General features: G+C 42.9%; 1 protein-coding gene and 1 long non-coding RNA gene across 2 annotated transcripts in view; one reads left to right on the top strand and one right to left on the bottom strand.

The window, feature by feature from the left end:
• The window catches only part of QRICH2 (glutamine rich 2), a 477139-nt gene that overhangs the window by 222926 nt on the left and 233403 nt on the right, over positions 1–20810 (bottom strand). The window contains exon 7 of the mRNA XM_053709330.1: positions 3890–4012. Within this exon, the coding sequence (XP_053565305.1) occupies positions 3890–4012 (123 nt within the window). The remainder of the gene's footprint in view (positions 1–3889; positions 4013–20810) is intronic.
• The window catches only part of LOC128655774 (uncharacterized), a 300545-nt gene that overhangs the window by 201654 nt on the left and 78081 nt on the right, over positions 1–20810 (top strand). The gene's annotated exons all lie outside the window — the stretch shown is intronic.

Genomic DNA, 20810 nt, shown 5'->3' with positions numbered 1-20810 from the left:
CTCCTGCACTAAGTGACATGAGATGTTATATACACCGGCCCTCCTGCACTAAGTGACATGAGATGTAATATACACCCGGCCCTCCTGCACTAAGTGACATGAGATGTAATATACACCCGGCCCTCCTGCACTAAGTGACATGAGATGTTCTATACACCCGGCCCTCCTGCACTAAGTGACATGAGATGTTCTATACACCCGGCCCTCCTGCACTAAGTGACATGAGATGTAATATACACCCGGCCCCCTGCAGTAAGTGACATGAGATGTAATATACACCCGGCCCTCCAGCACTAAATGACATGAGATGTTCTATACACCCGGCCCTCCTGCACTAAGTGACATGAGATGTAATATACACCCGGCCCTCCTGCACTAAGTGACATGAGATGTAATATACACCCGGCCCCCTGCACTAAGTGACATGAGATGTAATATACACCCGGCCCTCCTGCACTAAATGACATGAGATGTTCTATACACCCAGCCCTCCTGCACTAAGTGACATGAGATGTAATATACACCCGGCCCTCCTGCACTAAGTGACATGAGATGTAATATACACCGGCCCTCCTGCACTAAGTGACATGAGATGTAATATACACCCGGCCCTCCTACACTAAGTGACATGAGATGTAATATACACACGGCCCTCCTACACTAAGTGACATGAGATGTAATATACACCGGCCCTCCTGCACTAAGTGACATGAGATGTAATATACACCCGGCCCTCCTGCACTAAGTGACATGAGATGTAATATACACCCGGCCCTCCTGCACTAAGTGACATGAGATGTAATATACACCCGGCCCTCCTGCACTAAGTGACATGAGATGTTCTATACACCCGGCCCTCCTGTACTAAGTGACATGAGATGTAATATACACCCGGCCCTCCTGCACTAAGTGACATGAGATGTAATATACACCCGGCCCTCCTGCACTAAGTGACATGAGATGTAATATACACCCGGCCCTCCTGCACTAAGTGACATGAGATGTAATATACACCAGCCCACCTGCACTAAGTGACATGAGATGTAATATACACCAGCCCACCTGCACTAAGTGACATGAGATGTAATATACACCCGGCCCTCCTACACTAAGTGACATGAGATGTAATATACACCCGGCCCTCCTACATTAAGTGACATGAGATGTAATATACACCCGGCCCTCCTGCACTAAGTGACATGAGATGTTCTATACACCCGGCCCTCCTACACTAAGTGACATGAGATGTAATATACACCCGGCCCCCTGCAGTAAGTGACATGAGATGTTCTATACACCCAGCCCTCCTGCACTAAGTGACATGAGATGTAATATGCACCGGCCCTCCTGCACTAAGTGACATGAGATGTAATATACACCCGGCCCTCCTACACTAAATGACATGATATGTAATATACACCGGCCCTCCTGCACTAAATGACATGAGATGTAATATACACCCGGCCCTCCTACACTAAGTGACATGAGATGTAATATACACCCGGCCCTCCTGCACTAAGTGACATGAGATGTAACATACACCCGGCCCCCTGCACTAAGTGACATGAGATGTAATATACACCCGGCCCTCCTGCACTAAGTGACATGAGATGTTCTATACACCGGTCCTCCTGCACTAAGTGACATGAGATGTAATATACACCTGGCCCTCCTACACTAAGTGACATGAGATGTAATATACACCCGGCCCTCCTGCACTAAGTGACATGAGATGTAATATACACCCGGCCCTCCTGCACTAAGTGACATGAGATGTTCTATACACCCGGCCCTCCTGCACTAAGTGACATGAGATGTTCTATACACCCGGCCCTCCTACCCTAAGTGACATTAGATGTTTTATACACCCGGCCCTCCTGCACTAAGTGACATGAGATGTAATATACACCCGGCCCTCCTGCACTAAGTGACATTAGATGTTCTATACACCCGGCCCTCCTACCCTAAGTGACATTAGATGTTTTATACACCCGGCCCTCCTGCACTAAGTGACATGAGATCTAATATACACCCGGCCCTCCTGCACTAAGTGACATGAGATGTAATATACACCCGGCCCTCCTGCACTAAGTGACATTAGATGTTTTATACACCCGGCCCTCCTGCACTAAGTGACATGAGATGTAATATACACCCGGCCCTCCTACCCTAAGTGACATTAGATGTTTTATACACCCGGCCCTCCTACACTAAGTGACATGAGATGTAATATACACCCGGCCCTCCTGCACTAAGTGACATGAGATGTAATATACACCCGGCCCTCCTGCACTAAGTGACATGAGATGTAATATACACCCGGCCCTCCTACCCTAAGTGACATTAGATGTTTTATACACCCGGCCCTCCTGCACTAAGTGACATGAGATGTAATATACACCCGGCCCTCCTGCACTAAGTGACATGAGATGTAATATACACCCGGCCCTCCTGCAGTAAGTGACATGAGATGTTCTATACACCCGGCCCTCCTGCACTAAGTGACATGAGATGTAATATACGCCTGGTCCTCCTGCACTAAGTGACATGAGATGTAATATACACCCGGCCCTCCTGCACTAAGTGACATGAGATGTAATATACACCAGCCCACCTGCACTAAGTGACATGAGATGTAATATACACCCGGCCCTCCTGCACTAAGTGACATGAGATGTAATATACACCCGGCCCTCCTGCACTAAGTGACATGAGATGTTCTATACACCCGGCCCTCCTGCACTAAGTGACATGAGATGTTCTATACACCCGGCCCTCCTACCCTAAGTGACATTAGATGTTTTATACACCCGGCCCTCCTGCACTAAGTGACATGAGATGTAATATACACCCGGCCCTCCTGCACTAAGTGACATTAGATGTTCTATACACCCGGCCCTCCTACCCTAAGTGACATTAGATGTTTTATACACCCGGCCCTCCTGCACTAAGTGACATGAGATCTAATATACACCCGGCCCTCCTGCACTAAGTGACATGAGATGTAATATACACCCGGCCCTCCTGCACTAAGTGACATTAGATGTTTTATACACCCGGCCCTCCTGCACTAAGTGACATGAGATGTAATATACACCCGGCCCTCCTACCCTAAGTGACATTAGATGTTTTATACACCCGGCCCTCCTACACTAAGTGACATGAGATGTAATATACACCCGGCCCTCCTGCACTAAGTGACATGAGATGTAATATACACCCGGCCCTCCTGCACTAAGTGACATGAGATGTAATATACACCCGGCCCTCCTACCCTAAGTGACATTAGATGTTTTATACACCCGGCCCTCCTGCACTAAGTGACATGAGATGTAATATACACCCGGCCCTCCTGCACTAAGTGACATGAGATGTAATATACACCCGGCCCTCCTGCAGTAAGTGACATGAGATGTTCTATACACCCGGCCCTCCTGCACTAAGTGACATGAGATGTAATATACGCCTGGTCCTCCTGCACTAAGTGACATGAGATGTAATATACACCCGGCCCTCCTGCACTAAGTGACATGAGATGTAATATACACCAGCCCACCTGCACTAAGTGACATGAGATGTAATATACACCCGGCCCTCCTGCACTAAGTGACATGAGATGTAATATACACCCGGCCCTCCTGCACTAAGTGACATGAGATGTTCTATACACCCGGCCCTCCTACCCTAAGTGACATTAGATGTTTTATACACCCGGCCCTCCTGCACTAAGTGACATGAGATGTTCTAAACACCCGGCCCCCTGCACTAAGTGACATGAGATGTTCTAAACACCCGGCCCCCTGCACTAAGTGACATGAGATGTTCTATACACCCGGCCCCCTGCACTAAGTGACATGAGATGTTCTATACACCCGGCCCCTTTGCTCACATCAATGTGTTTTTCTTCTTGCTGCTGTTCCTCGATCAGAGCTGCTGCCGTTTTGTTAAATGTATCACATTCCTCCTGTAGTTGCAGCATTTTCTTCTGGATGTGACCCAACAGCTCTTCATCCTTAAACACAAACAGCAAAAACATTAGAGAGGGAAAAGGAAACAGAAGCAACGAAGAAAATGAAAATAAACGCCTAGATTACGAGTCTTGCGTTAGCCTTAAAAAGCAGCGTTGAGAGGTCCCAACGCTGCTTTTTAACGCCCGCTGGTATTACCATTCTGGTAGGTACAGGTGTACCGCTCCCTTTTTTTCCGCGACTCGAGCATACCGCAAATCCACTTATGTCAATTGCATATCCTATCTTTTTAATGGGATTTGCCTAATGCCGGTATTACGAGTCTTGGAAGAAGTGAGCGGTACAGCCTCTCCTGTCAAGACTGAGGGGGGTAGTTATCAAGCCGTCTACTTTACCTGCCTTCGTCGGTTCAATACGCCCGCCTAAGCTCGCCTACCATCGCCGCCGCGGACCTTCAAAATTTCACCTAAGTTATCAAAAAAGTTGTCAAAAAGCCACGCACCATGTACGGGGCGATGAGCAGCGGACTGTGAGAGTTATCACTCATCCGATCTCGCTGCTCTTCGGCTTTTTGACAGCTTTATTGCTAGCCTGTCACTAAGCACCCACACTAAACTACACTGTTCTACCCCCTATACCGGCGAACCCGGAGCCCCCCGCAACTAAATAAAGTTATTAACCCCTAAACCGCCGTTCCTAGACCCCGCCGCAACTCTTATAAATGTATTAACCCCTAAACCGCCGCTCCCGGACACCGCCGCCACTTACATTATACCTAGTAACCCCTATCCTGCCCCCCTATACCGCCGCCACCTATAATAAAGTTATTAACCGCTATCCTGCGGATCCTAGACCTCGCCGCGACTAAATAAATGTATTAACCCCTAAACCGCCGCTCCCGGACCCCGCCGCAACCTATATTAAACTTATTAACCCCTAATCTGCCCCCCCTACACCGTTGCCACCTATAATAAATTTATTAACCCCTATCCTGCCCCCCCTACAACGCCGCCACTGTAATAAAATTATTAACCCCTAAACCTAAGTCTAACACTAACCCTAACACCCCCCTAACTTAAATATTAATTAAATAAATCTAAATAATATTTCTCTAATTAACTAAGTTAATCCTAATTAAAAATATATACTTACCTTTAAAATAAACCCTAATATAGCTACAATATAAATAATAATTATATTGTAGCTATCTTAGGATTTATTTTTATTTACAGGCAACTTTCAATTTATTTTAACTAGTTAAATAATAAATTAATCCTATTTAAAACTAAATACTTACCTGTAAAATAAACCCTAAAATAGCTACAATGTAATTAATAATTACATTGTAGCTATTTTAGGATTTATATTTATTTTACAGGTAACTTTGTATTTATTTTAGCTAGTTAGAATAGTTATTAAATAATTATTAACTATTTAATAACTACCTAGCTAAAAGAAATACAAAATTACCTGTAAAATAAATCCTAACCTAAGTTACAATTAAACCTAACACTACACTATCATTAAATTAATTAAATAAATTACCTACAAATAACTACAATTAAATACAATTAAATAAACTAACTAAAGTACAAAAAATAAAAAAAGCTAAGTTAAAAAAAATAAAAAAAATAAGTTACAAACATTTAAAAAATATTACAACAATGTTAAGCTACTTACACCTAATCTAAGCCCCCTAATAAAATAACAAAGCCCCCCAAAATAAAAAAATGCCCTACCCTATTCTAAATTAAAAAGTTACCAGCTCTTTTACCTTACCAGCCCTTAAAATGGCCTTTTGCGGGGCATGCCCCAAATAATTCTGCTCTTTTGCCTGTAAAATAAAAATACAACCCCCACATTAAAACCCACCACCCACATACCCCTAATCTAACCCAAACCCCCCTTAAATAAACCTAACACTACCCCCCTGAAGATCATACTACCTTAAGTCGTCTGCAGCCAGCCGACCACCGATGGAACCGAAGAGGAGATCCGGAGCGGCAGAAGTCATCATCCAAGGGGTGCTGAAGAAGTCTTCCATCCGATGAAGTCATCATCCAGGCGGCGCTGAAAAGATCTTCCAACCGGGCGATGTCATCTTCCAAGCGGCATCTTCAGTCTTCTTTCTTCCGGATCCATCTTCATCCCGCCGACGCGGAACATCCTTCTTCCCCGACGGCCGGCGACTGAATGAAGGTTCCTTTAAGGGACGTCATCCAAGATGGCGTCCCTTCAATTCCGATTGGCTGATAGGATTCTATCAGCCAATCGGAATTATGGTAGGAAAAATCTGATTGGCTGATTGAATCAGCCAATCAGATTGAAGTTCAATCCGATTGGCTGATCCAATCAGCCAATCAGATTGAGCTTGCATTCTATTGGCTGATCGGAACAGCCAATAGAATGCAAGCTCAATCTGACTGGCTGATTGGATCAGCCAATCGGATTGAACTGATTGAACGGATGCTCCGCGTTGGCTGGCTTGAAGATGGCACATGCTCCGCTCCGGATGGATGAAGATAGAAGATGCCGCCTGGATGAAGACTTCTGGCCGTCTGGAGGTCCTCTTCTGCCCGGATCGGATGAAGACTTCTGCCCGGTTGGGTGAAGACATCTCAAGGTAGGGTGATCTTTAAGGGGGTAGTGTTAGGTTTTATTAAGGGGGGATTGGGTGGGTTTTAGAGTAGGGTTGGGTGTGTGGGTGGTGGGTTTTAATGTTGGGGGGGTATTGTATTTTTTTTTACAGGTAATAGAGCTGATTAATTTGGGCCAATGCCCCGCAAAAGGCCCTTTTAAGGGCTATTTGTAATTTAGTATAGGGTAGGGTTTTTTTTTATTTTGGGAGGCTTTTTTATTTTATTAGGGGGATTAGAGTAGGTGTAATTAGTTTAAAATTTGTGTAATTAGTTTATTATTTTTTGTAATTTAGTGAGGGGTTTTTGTACTTTATTTTATTTTATTGTAATTAGTTTAATTTAATTTAGGCAATTAATTTATTTATAGTGTAATGTTAGGTGTAATTGTAACTTAGGTTAGGGTTTATTTTACAGGTAAATTTGTAATTATTTTAGCTAGGTAGCTATTAAATAGTTAATAACTATTTAATAACTATTGTACCTAGTTAAAATAAATACAAACTTGCCTGTAAAATAAAAAAAAATCCCAAAATAGCTACAATGTAACTATTAGTTATTGACGCGATTGCTGCTGCTGATCGCTTCCTCTGGCTCAGCGCGGTAGCGCTTTCATTGGTTGCTTAGCAACCCTGTTCCTGTCGGCCTTCCGATGACGTCAGGAGGCCTTCTTATTCCGGCGTCTCCTCTCATCGGTGCCTGTTTGTTTTACTCGTGGGCTCTGTGAGTACAAATTTATCTTTGGATTTTCTGAATCTGTGCCTGCTTATCCTGAACCCTTATCCCTACCTGCCTGATATCGTTGCTGGACTCTGCTTACCTGACTACTCTATTGGTTAACCCCTACATGCCTGATAAAACGTTGCTGGTCACTGCTTACCTGACTACTCTATTGGTTAACCCCTACATGCCTGATAAAACGTTGCTGGACACTGCTTACCTGACTACTCTATTGGTTAACCCCTACCTGCCTGATAAAACGTTGCTGGACACTGCTTACCTGACTACTCTATTGGTTAACCCCTACCTGCCTGATAACACGTTGCTGGACACTGCTTACCTGACTACTCTATTGGTTAACCCCTACCTGCCTGATAACACGTTGCTGGACACTGCTTACCTGACTACTCTATTGGTTAACCCCTACCTGCCTGATAACACGTTGCTGGACATTGCTTACCTGACTACTCTATTGGTTAACCCATACCTGCCTGATAATACATTGCTGGACATTGCTTACCTGACTACTCTATTGGTTAACCCCTATCTGCCTGATTACACGTTGCTGGATATTGCTTGCCTGACTATTCTATTGGTTAACCCTTACCTGCCTGATTACACGTTGCTGGACATTGCTTGCCTGATTACTCTATTGGTTAACCCCTTCAACACGAAGTTTCTTCTCCTGACCCTGCTGTGTCATCTTCCAGTCTATTACTGTGAGTATATCAAACTACAGCTGTCGCAGGGTCAGGTCCTGGTATATACTCACTGTGCTAGGGTGTTATTTATCTCATTCTAGCATTTGGGTCTAACTCTGGACTTTACCCATCCTGACATTACAAACAGGCCATATAATGGACCCTGGTGAGTTATCCAGAGCTGTGGCTCTACAGGGACAGCTTCTTGGAATCCACTCTGCACACCTGCAATCCCTGGATTCTAAATTGGACCAAATAACTGCTCTTTTGCATAACCTTTCTCCTCCTTCTCAAGTCTCGGCAACACCTGTTATTCCTGCGGCCAGCTCTAACCCTGCGTTTAATCCGCCACAACCTGCAGAACAATTTATTCCTAGAATTCCACTACCGGATAAATATGACGGCAATCCTGAAGACTGTCGAGGATTTCTTAATCAGTGCCGCCTTCACTTCAGAAATAATCCTCAGATGTTTGTTTCCTCTTCCTCCAAGATCACCTTTTTAATTTCTCTTATGAAGGGTAAAGCCCTGGCTTGGGTTTCTCCACTGTTGGAAAAAGATGATCCTTTGCTCCAGGATATTGATACTTTTGTATCTATATTTTCTTCTGTGTTTGATAAACCTAGTAGATCAGCGGCGGCTGAAGCAGGACTTTTAGATTTAAGACAAGGATCTCTTTCCGTAGCACAATACGCTATAGAATTCCGGACTTTAGCTGCTGAAACTATGTGGAATCATGGGGCACTACGTGCAGCATTTCGTAAAGGTCTTTGTGATCGTTTGAAAGATGAACTGGTTTATAGGGATCTTCCCGATTCTCTTGAAGATCTTATCAACCTATGTATTAAGCTTGATGCCCGCTACTCTGAGCGTCTCCATGAACGTGACCGTAACAGAAGATCCTTTATCAGACCTTCCTATCGTCCTATGCCTCATTCTCCAAAACTTCCTACTCCAAATGCTTCTATCTCTGAGTCAAGTGAACCCATGGAGGTTGGTGCTATTAAATTATCCGAAGCTGAACGTCTCAGGAGGCGTAATCTGGGACTATGTCTTTACTGCGGTATTAAGGGGCATATGTCAAAAGATTGTCCAACTCGTCCAGTAAAAGCCAGGGCTTAACTCCAGGAAGAGGGGCTGAGTTTAGCCAAAGTTCTTTTTCTTCCCTCAATCCCAAGCTGTTTGTTCCGGTTACTATCTACTTTGGCAACACCAAATTTCAGGCTCAAGCACTCATCGACTCTGGAGCTGCAGGAATATTTATGGATTCAGAGTTTGTCAATGCTTTTCGTATTCCTTTGCTTTCCAAGAGCCAATTAATTAAAGTCACTACTGTCAGTGGTCAACCCTTAGGTTCTGGTTTCATTCGATATTCTACCATCCCTCTACTCATGTCTGTAGGAGTACTTCATTCCGAAACCATTTGTTTTGACATCATCTCTTCCCCACAGTTTCCTCTCATTTTGGGACTTCCATGGCTTCAATTACATGATCCAGTTTTTTCCTGGTCTAAAGGAGAGCTTGTTGCTTGGGGATCTTCTTGTTTCACACAGTGTCTACAGAATGCTCCCAAGACTTCTAGTACTGTTGTGGCAGTTTTGGACGTTCCTGATTCTTTGCCTGAACAATATCACTCTTTTTGTGATGTCTTTTCCAAAAAAGATGCTGAAGTATTACCTCCTCACCGCACCTTTGATTGTCCCATTGACTTATTACCAGGAGCACCTCTACCGAAGGGTAAAACTTACCCACTTTCTCGTCAAGAAAATGTTTCACTTGAGGAATATATCAAGGATAATTTGACTCAAGGTTTTATCCGCCCTTCTTCTCCAGTAGGGGCAGGTTTCTTCTTTGTGGAAAAGAAGGATGGAGGTCTTAGTTCTTGCATTGATTATCAGGCTGTTAATCAAATTACAATTAAGAATTCTTATCCACTTCCTCTCATTCCCGAATTATTTGATCGTCTCCAGGGTGCTTCCATCTTTACCAAATTGGATCTTCGTGGGGTATATAATCTGGTCAGAATCCGTAAAGGGGACAAGTGGAAAACTGCCTTCAACACTAGGTTTGGACACTACGAATATTTAGTTATGCCTTTTGGGTTATGCAATGCCCCTGCAGTTTTCCAGCATTTCGTTAATGAAATATTCAGAGACTATCTTAATCAATTCGTTATTATCTATCTTGATGATATTCTGATTTATTCCCGGACTGTACAGGATCACATTCATCATGTTACATTAGTACTCCAGAGATTACGTGATAATTTTCTCTTTGCCAAGCTTGAAAAGTGTTCTTTCCATCAAGAATCTATTCCTTTCTTGGGTTACATTATTTCTCCTTCTGGATTCAAGATGGATTCTGACAAACTGTCGGCTATTCTAGACTGGCCTAGACCTACTTCCTTGAAATCTCTTCAAAGGTTCCTGGGATTTGCCAATTACTATCGTAAGTTCATAAAGGACTTTGCTAACATCACGGCACCCCTTACTGCTCTTACTAGAAAGGGTCAGGATTGCAAGCATTGGTCTGATCTAGCTTTACAGGCATTCGAATCTCTAAAGTCTGCATTTACTTCGGCTCCCATTCTTTGCCGAAGTAAATTCATTCTTGAAGTGGATGCTTCTCTGATTGCTGCTGGGGCAGTACTATCTCAACGAAATCCTATTTCTAGCAAGATTCTTCCTGTGGGATTTTTCTCCAAGAAGTTCAATACATCCGAACTGAATTATGACGTTGGAAACAAAGAACTGTTAGCTATTAAAATGGCTTTGGAAGAATGGAGACATCTGCTTGAAGGCACTGTTCAACCATTTCTTATACTCACAGACCATAAAAATCTTCTGTATCTTCATACTGCCAAACGCCTCAACTCACGTCAAGCCCGATGGGCTCTGTTCTTCTCCAGATTTAATTTTGTCCTCTCTTATATTCCTGGCTCTAAGAATACGAAAGCAGACGCTTTATCTAGACAATTTCTGGCTTCTGATTCTACATTTCTGGATTCTGAACCCATTCTTCGCCCTGCTAAAGTTCTGGCTCAGTTATCTTCGTTTCCTTTACAAGCGTTACAATCTGCTCAAACTTCTGTTCCTTCTTCTTATAACATACCTCCTGGGATCTTATTTGTACCTACTGAATTCCGCCTAAAACTCCTTCGTTGGGCTCATGATAATGTTCTGTCTGGACATCCAGGAGTACGTAAATACTATGTGGAGACTCAAACAACATGTCTGGTGGCCTTCCATGGGCAAAGATGTCAAGGATTATGTTGCAGCTTGTAATTCCTGTACCTCCAACAAACAATCTTCATCATTACCTCTTGGGCTCTTACAACCTCTGCCTGTTCCGTACTATCCCTGGTCTCATGTTTCCATGGACTTTATTACAGATCTTCCTAATTCTGCCGGAAACAAGACCATATGGGTTGTGGTAGACAGGTTTTCCAAAGCAGCTCACTTTGTTCCTTTAACTGGATTACCATCGGCCCAGAAACTCGCTGATTTGTTTATTCTCCATTTCACCAGATTACATGGTTTTCCTTTGGACATCGTTTCTGATCGAGGAGTTCAATTTGTCTCAAGATTTTGGAAATCTCTGTGCAAACAGTTTGGAGTTACCATATCTCTTTCTACTGCACATCATCCTCAGTCCAACGGTCAAACTGAGCGGGTTAATCAATCTCTTGAGTCCTATCTCAGGCACTATGTTAATCATCAGCACTCCAATTGGTCTCAACTTCTTCCTTTAGCAGAACTTGCTTACAATTCCCGCTTCAACTCTTCTTTACAGACTTCTCCTTTCAAGGCAGCCTATGGATTCGAACCTAGAACTTTTCCTATGTCTTCGGGAGGTTCTGGAGTTCCTGGAGCAGATTGTACAGTGAGAAGTCTTTGTAAACACTGGAAGAAGATTCGGGAAATCCTTCTTCTCTCTACTTACAAGTACAAACGATTTGCTGATCGCAGACGCCGGAAGGCGCCCTCTTTTCGGGCTGGAGACAAGGTTTGGATTTCCACCAGATTCATCCGACTCAAACAACCCTGTGCTAAACTGGGTCCCAAATACATCGGACCATTCAGGATTGTTTCCAAGGTATGTTCTACTGCCTACAGGGTGGCTCTACCAGACAACTTGAAGATTCACCCTGTCTTTCACGTATCTCTCCTTAAACCAGCAGTCTCTAACCGGTTTTCCACCAAAAGTAGAGTTCCCTCTCCGTTCCTTGTGGATGGTACTGCAGAATTTGAGATCAGTCAAATTCTTGATTCCAGATTAAGGGGTAACCGTCTGTACTATTTGGTCCATTGGAAGGGATATCCCATCACTGAACGTTCTTGGGAACCTGCTTCTCATGTCCGTGCCTCTGCTTTGATCAAACAATTCCACGCCCAGAATCCTTCAAAGCCTGTTCGTGTTTCCCGGAGGGGTCCTTGAGGTGGGGGCACTGTTGCGATCGCTGCTGCTGATCGCTTCCTCTGGCTCAGCGCGGTAGCGCTTTCATTGGTTGCTTAGCAACCCTGTTCCTGTCGGCCTTCCGATGACGTCAGGAGGCCTTCTTATTCCGGCGTCTCCTCTCATCGGTGCCTGTTTGTTTTACTCGTGGGCTCTGTGAGTACAAATTTATCTTTGGATTTTCTGAATCTGTGCCTGCTTATCCTGAACCCTTATCCCTACCTGCCTGATATCGTTGCTGGACTCTGCTTACCTGACTACTCTATTGGTTAACCCCTACATGCCTGATAAAACGTTGCTGGACACTGCTTACCTGACTACTCTATTGGTTAACCCCTACATGCCTGATAAAACATTGCTGGACACTGCTTACCTGACTACTCTATTGGTTAACCCCTACCTGCCTGATAAAACGTTGCTGGACACTGCTTACCTGACTACTCTATTGGTTAACCCCTACCTGCCTGATAACACGTTGCTGGACACTGCTTACCTGACTACTCTATTGGTTAACCCCTACCTACCTGATAACACGTTGCTGGACACTGCTTACCTGACTACTCTATTGGTTAACCCCTACCTGCCTGATAACACGTTGCTGGACATTGCTTACCTGACTACTCTATTGGTTAACCCATACCTGCCTGATAATACGTTGCTGGACATTGCTTACCTGACTACTCTATTGGTTAACCCCTATCTGCCTGATTACACGTTGCTGGATATTGCTTGCCTGACTATTCTATTGGTTAACCCTTACCTGCCTGATTACACGTTGCTGGACATTGCTTGCCTGATTACTCTATTGGTTAACCCCTTCTACACGAAGTTTCTTCTCCTGACCCTGCTGTGTCATCTTCCAGTCTATTACTGTGAGTATATCAAACTACAGCTGTCGCAGGGTCAGGTCCTGGTATATACTCACTGTGCTAGGGTGTTATTTATCTCATTCTAGCATTTGGGTCTAACTCTGGACTTTACCCATCCTGACAGTTATATTGTAGCTATCTTAGGGTTTATTTTATAGGTAAGTATTTTGTTTTAAATAGGACTAATTTAGTTAATTGTAGTTATTTTATTTCGATTTATTTAAATTATATGTCAGTTAGAGGGGGTTAGGTTTGGGGTTAGACTTAGATTTAGGGGTTAATAACTTTATTATAGTTGCGGCAACGTTGGGGGCGGCAGATTAGGGGTTAAGAAGTGTAGGTAGGTTGCTGCGACATTGGGGGTGGCAGATTAGGGGTTAATAAATATAATGTAGGTATCGGCGATGTTGAGGAGGCAGATTAGGGGTTCATAGGTATAATGTAGGTTGCGGCGGTGTACGGAGCGGCAGATTAGGGGTTAATAATATAATGCAGGTCTCAGCGATGTCGGGGGTGGCAGATTAGCGGTTAATAAGTGTAATATTAGGGGTGTTTAGACTCAGGGTTCATGTTAGGGTGTTAGGTGTAGACATAAAAAGTATTTTCCCATAGGAAACAACGGTGCTGCGTTAGGAGCTGAACGCTGCTTTTTTGCAGGTGTTAGGTTTTTTCAGCCGGCTCAGTCCCATTGTTTCCTATGGGGAAATCGTGCACGAGCACGTTTTACCTGCTCACCGCTACCATAAGCAGCGCTGGTATTGAGGTGAGATGTGGAGCTAAATTTTGCTCAACGCTCTAACGCCGGGTTTGTAAAAACCCGTAATACCGGCGTTGTCTTAAGTGAGCGGTGAGAAAAAAAGGCTCGTTAACACCGTACACCATTACCGATGAAAACTCTTAATCTCGCCGAAAGTGAGGAGCAATACAGGTGAAACTCGAAATTTAGAATATCGTACAAAAGTTAATTTATTTCACTAATGCAACTTAAAAGGTGAAAATAATATATGAGATTGACTCATTACATGCAAAGCAAGATAGTTCAAGCCGTGATTTGTCATAATTCGGATGATTATGGCTTACAGCTCATGAAAACCCCAAATCCACAATCTCAGAAAATTAGAACATGCAATCAATAAAACAAGGATTGTACATAGAACAATATCGGACCTCTGAAAAGTATAAGCATGCATACTGTATGTACTCAGTCAGGGCCGGCGCTTGCATACAGGCAAGTTAGGCAAATGCCTTAGGGCGCTTCAGCAGGTGGGCGCAAACTTGGAGCAGCAAGTGACTATGCTACAGCAGCATCATTGCATTTTTTTTCTTTTTCATTAAACTGCTGTGCACTTTTTATTTATGGGCAATGTACCTTCCGTACGCCCCTCCCCACACACACACATGCTGGCTCTCTCATTACTTCAACCATGCTGCTACACAGTCCTGAGTTCAGCCCCGGTCACATTCATCATAATCACACTGCATAAGGAAGAGACGGGAGAGAAAGGGGGAGGAGCGTGATGAACAAGCAGCCAGCAGTAACACGGAGCAGCAGAAGCTTTCAACAGGTAGGCTAGGCTGGTAGCAAAAAGATCTTGCTGAACTGTTTTAATGATCAATCATGTGTGGAATGTTCAGCAGAGGGGGAGCAAAAGTAACTTGCATTAACTCTATGACTGCCAGGCAGGACTGCATGTCATTCTGTTACTGTACTGTCTTGTTCAAAGATTAGCTGCACTGTGCACAAGTGACAAGGTGGAATAAGGTAACAGATATTACCTACCTTAAGTTTTAAATAATTTGACAATCATGTCCATATTTTATGAAATGTCAGTTCTGTTAGCTCTTTAAATAGTTCATAACCACATGCTTGTTAAAAATGCAAAGAGGAATGTGTTGCATGTTGTTTTGCATTTGAAAAACTCATTAATAAAACTTAAACATTGTTTTTTTAAGGCAAATCAGCCATATCTGGCTCCTGGAAAGTGTTTCTTGCTCCTCATTATGACTATTGGCTATTACATTTTAAATGCATTTGTTAGCCCCCTCTTAAGGCATTAGTGGGCAGGAGACATGCTGGTGTCTGATATATGGACCCCAGCAGATATTCAGATTCCTTATTCTACTCTCCTGTCTGACCCCTACTAAGCCACTGGAGGGTATTTTTTTCTAATACTCCATGCCCACCAAATAAACACCTGACTCTCCTGTCTGGATCTGCTTTGATCCTATATTTTCCCCACTCCCAAATAGTATTTCAGTAAGAACTACAAAGTCAAAATCTGTATCTGACATGAAAGTCACTAGGCTGCTAGAGTGGTACTAAGATTGAATCCACTCTGGCAGACAAGGGGTTATACATGATGTTTATATAAACCTCATTCCTTTAGTTTAGTTGGTTTGGTATTTCATCATCAGCCTCAATTAAACATGAGTTTTCAGCATAAATAGTAAACAATTCCCTATATGTCAGATAAAATCATAGGTTTTATTAAAAGGATGTTTACAAGTGGAGATATATGTGTAGTGCTGAAAAATTCCTGAAGTATTTGGGCTAAAAACATTTTTACAAAACACATGTATAATAATATGTTAAAGTATTTTGCACACATATATAAATTTTAATTTTGTGTGTACTTCATTTATGTGTGTATATGTGTATACATATGTCTGTGTATATATGTACAGTATGTGTGTAGGTAAATATGTATATGTACAGTATGTGTGTAGGTAAATATGTATATGTATAGTATGTATGTATGTATGTGTGTGTATATATATATATATATATATATATATATATATATATACACAGTATGTGAGTGTACATATGTATGAATATGTATAGTATGTGTATGTATTTATTTATATGTACAGTATGTATGTATGTTTATGTATATACTGTATGTATGTGTGTATGTACAGTATATGCACAGTATGTGTTTTTTTGTGTGTTCATATGTATATCTGTACATGTGTGTGTGTATATATATATATATATATATATATATATACTGTATATATACAGTGTGTATGTCTTTATGTGTATATATATATGTGTGTGTATGTATATACTGCATGAATATGTACAGTATGTGTATGTATTTATGTATATGTACAGTATTTGTATGCAGGGGTAAAACTACCATTGGTACAGCAGGTGCAGTGACACCAGGGCCCAAGTGTTGGAAGGGGCCCATAGCAGCCAGCTTATACATAGGCAAATGCGGAACGTGTACAATCCTAATGCAAGGGAGCCTTTTAATAGTACAGATTGCAGGTCTTTCTATCCTCAAAATCTTTATATGGAACAGCATGTATATTAGTGCTATTTCTTACTACTGAGTTACCTTTGTGGGGGCAAACAAAATTTCATCAGGGCTCTTTTTTGTGTAGGTCAGGTACTGTTTGTATGTGTGTGTACATATGTATGTACAGGGTTATTATAGTTATAACAAATCAGGTTAACACACAAGAATTTGATGTGATAACAGAAATTCTGTATTATTATAGATAAAATAATTATCTATAGCTACTTAAAGGGATAGGAAAGTCAAAGTTAAACTTGCATGATTCAGATGGAACATATAATTTTAAGACACTTTTAAATTCACTTCTATTTTCAAATGTGCTTTGTTCTGTTGGTATCCCTTGTTGAAAAAGAACACGCACATATCCTACACTAGTAGGAGCTGCTGCTAATTGGTGCCTGCACACATTTGTATTTTGTGATTGGCTGACTAGATGTGTTCATCTTGCTGCCAGTAGTGCAATGCTGAAAGTTCCTTCAGCAAAGGATAACAAGAGAACAAAGCAAATTTGATAATGGAAGTAAATTGGAAAGTTGTTTAAAGTTGTATGTTCTATCCAAATCATGAAAGAAAATTTTGGGGTTTCCTGTCCCTTTAACACAACACCAGGTCCATAGCATTTTGATAAGAAGCAGTATTGGCAGGGTATATACCTATAATATATTCTGGGAGAGGGGCGGTAAATTGTGTCTTCGCCTGTGTAGCCAAAAATCCTAGCACCGGCCCTGTACTCAGTACTTGGTTTGGGCCCCTTTTGCAGCAATTACTGCATCAATGCGGCGTGGCATGGAAGCTATCAGCCTGTGGCACTGCCGAGGTGTTATGGAAGACCAGGATGCTTCAATAGCGGCCTTCAGCTCTTTTGCATTGTTCGGTCTCATGTCTCTCATCTTTCTCTTGGCAATGCCCCATAGATTCTCTATGGGGCTCAGGTCAGGCGAGTTTGCTGGCCAATCAAGCACAGTAATCCCACGGTCATTGGACCAGGTTTTGGTGCTTTTGGCAGTGTGGACAGGTGCCAAGTCCTGCTGGAAAATGAAGTCAGCATCCCCATAGAGCTCGTCTGCGAAAGAAAGCATGAAGTACTCCAAAATCTCCTGGTAGACGGCTGCGTTGACCCTGGACTTAATGAAGCACAGTGGACCAACACCAGCAGATGAAATGGCTCCGCCAAATCAACACAGACTGTGGAAACTTCACACTGGACTTCAAGAATCTTGCAGTGTGTGCCCCTCCATTCTTCCTTCATACTCTGGGTCCTTGGTTTCCAAATGAGATGCAAAATTTGCTCTCATCAGAAAAAAGGACTTTGGACCACTGAGCAACAGACCAGGTCTGTTTTTCTTTAGCCCAGGTAAGATGCTTCTGACGTTGTTTGTTGTTCAGGGGTGACTTGACAAGAGGAATACAACATTTGAAGCCCATGTCCAGGATCCGTCTGTGTGTGTTGGCTCTCGATGCACTGACTCCAGCCTCAGTCCACTCCTTGTGAAAGTCTCCAACACTTTTGAATGGCCTTTTCCTGACAATCCTCTCCAGGCTGCGGTCATCTCTGCTGCTTGTGCACCTTTTTCATCCACTCTTTTCCCTCCCACATAACTTTGTATTAATGTGCTTTGATACAGCACTTTGGGAACATCCAACTTGTTTTGCAATTACCTTTTGAGGCTTTCTCTCCTTATGGAGGGTGTAAATGATGGTTTTCTGCACAGCTGTCAGGTCAGCAGTCTTTCCCATGATTTTGATTCCTACTGAACCAGACATAGAGACCATTTAAAGGCTCAGGAACCCTTTGCAGGTGTTATGGCTTAATTAGCTGATTAGAGTGGGACACTTTGAGCCTAGAACATTGCACCTTTTCACAATATTCTAATTTTCTGAGATTGTGGATTTGGGGTTTTCATGAGCTGTAAGCCATAATCATCACAATTATGACAAATCACGGCTTGAACTATCTTGCTTTGCATGTAATGAGTCTATCTCATATATTAGTTTCACCTTTTAAGTTGCATTAGTGAAATAAATGAACTTTTGCACGATATTCAAATTTTTCAAGTTTCATTTGTAGAATAAAATTTAAATTACTAAAGAAATGTCTCTGATAAGCTGTTAATGTCCAATACAATCCAACAAACAGTTGTAAAGGAGACAAGAAAAAGCTTGAAATAGGTGCAAAAATCTCACACAGGTATCAGGGTGTATCGGTGTATAAGAAATGTGTGGCACTGTGTGTGTCAGGGTGTATCTGTGTATAATTGTGTGTGGGGTGTGTGTCAGGGTGTATCTGTGTATAAATGTGTGTGGGGTGTGTATCAGGGTGTATCTGTGTATAATTGTGTGTGGGGTGTGTGTCAGGATGTATCTGTGTATAAATGTGTGTGGGGTGTGTATCAGGGTGTATCTGTGTATAAGTGTGTGTGGGGTGTTTGTCAGGGTGTATCTGTGTATAAGTGTGTGGGGTGTTTATCAGGGTGTATCTGTGTATAAGTGTGTGTATCAGGGTGTATCTGTGTATAAGTGTGTGTGGGGTGTGTATCAGGGTGTATCTGTGTATAATTGTGTGTGGGGTGTGTGTCAGGGTGTATCTGTGTAGAAATGTGTGTGGGGTGTGTATCAGGGTGTATCTGTGTATAAGTGTGTGTGGGGTGTTTGTCAGGGTGTATCTGTGTATAAGTGTGTGGGGTGTTTATCAGGGTGTATCTGTGTATAAGTGTGTGTATCAGGGTGTATCTGTGTATAAGTGTGTGTGGGGTGTGTATCAGGGTGTATCTGTGTATAAGTGTGTGTGTGTGTGTGGGGGGGGGTGTATTAGGGTGTATCTGTGTATAATTGTGTGTGGGGTGTGTATCAGGGTGTATCTGATGGTGTGTGTCAGGGTGTTGGGTGTATCTGTGTATAAGTGTGTGTGTGGGGTGTGTGTCAGGGTGCATCTGTGTATAAGTGTGTGTGTGGGGTGTGTGTCAGGGTGTATCTGTGTATAAGTGTGTGTGTGGGGTGTGTGTCAGGGTGTATCTGTGTATAAGTGTGTGTGGGGTGTGTATCAGGGTGTATCTGATGGTGTGTGTCAGGGTGTATCTGTGTATAAGTGTGTGTGGGGTGTGTATCAGGGTGTATCTGATGGTGTGTGTCAGGGTGTTGGGTGTATCTGTGTATAAGTGTGTGTGTGGGGTGTGTGTCAGGGTGTATCTGTGTATAAGTGTGTGTGTGTGGGGTGTGTATCAGGGTGTATCTGTGTATAAGTGTGTGTGGGGTGTGTATCAGGGTGTATCTGATAGTGTGTGTCAGGCTGTTGGGTGTATCTGTGTATAAGTGTGTGTGGGGTGTGTATCAGGGTGTATCTGATGGTGTGTGTCAGGCTGTTGGGTGTATCTGTGTATAAGTGTGTGTGGAGTGTGTATCAAGGTGTGTCTGTGTATTCGTGTTTATGTGAGGCTACTAATTGGATGGTGTGTGTCAAGGTGTATCTGTGTATAAGTGTGTGTGGGGTGTGTATTAGGGTGTATCTGATGGTGTGTGTCAGGGTGTATCTGTGTATAAAGTGTGTGTGTATCAGAGTGTAAGGTGTATCTGTGTATAAGTGTGTGTGGGGTGTGTATCAGGGTGTATCTGATAGTGTGTGTCAGGGTGTTGGGTGTATCTGTGTATAAGTGTGTGTGTGGGGTGTGTGTCAGGGTGTATCTCTGTATAAGTGTGTGTGTGTGGGGTGTGTATCAGGGTGTATCTGTGTATAAGTGTGTGTGGGGTGTGTATCAGGGTGTATCTGATAGTGTGTGTCAGGGTGTTGGGTGTATCTGTGTATAAGTGTGTGTGGAGTGTGTATCAAGGTGTGTCTGTGTATTCGTGTTTATGTGAGGCTACTAATTGGATGGTGTGTGTCAAGGTGTATCTGTGTATAAGTGTGTGTGGGGTGTGTATTAGGGTGTATCTGTGTATAAGTGTGTGTGGGGTGTGTATTAGGGTGTATCTGATGGTGTGTGTCAGGGTGTATCTGTGTATAAGTGTGTGTGGGGTGTGTATTAGGGTGTATCTGATGGTGTGTGTCAGGGTGTATCTGTGTATAAGTGTGTGGGGTGTGTGTGTCAGGGTGTATCTGTGTATAAGTGTGTGTGGGGTGTGTATTAGGGTGTATCTGATGGTGTGTGTCAGGGTGTAT

Source organism: Bombina bombina, chromosome 1, assembly GCF_027579735.1.
Source record: "Bombina bombina isolate aBomBom1 chromosome 1, aBomBom1.pri, whole genome shotgun sequence".
NCBI lineage: Eukaryota > Metazoa > Chordata > Amphibia > Anura > Bombinatoridae > Bombina > Bombina bombina.
The sequence above is the reverse complement of the archived record's forward strand: the minus strand, read 5'-3'. Positions and strand labels throughout refer to the sequence as shown.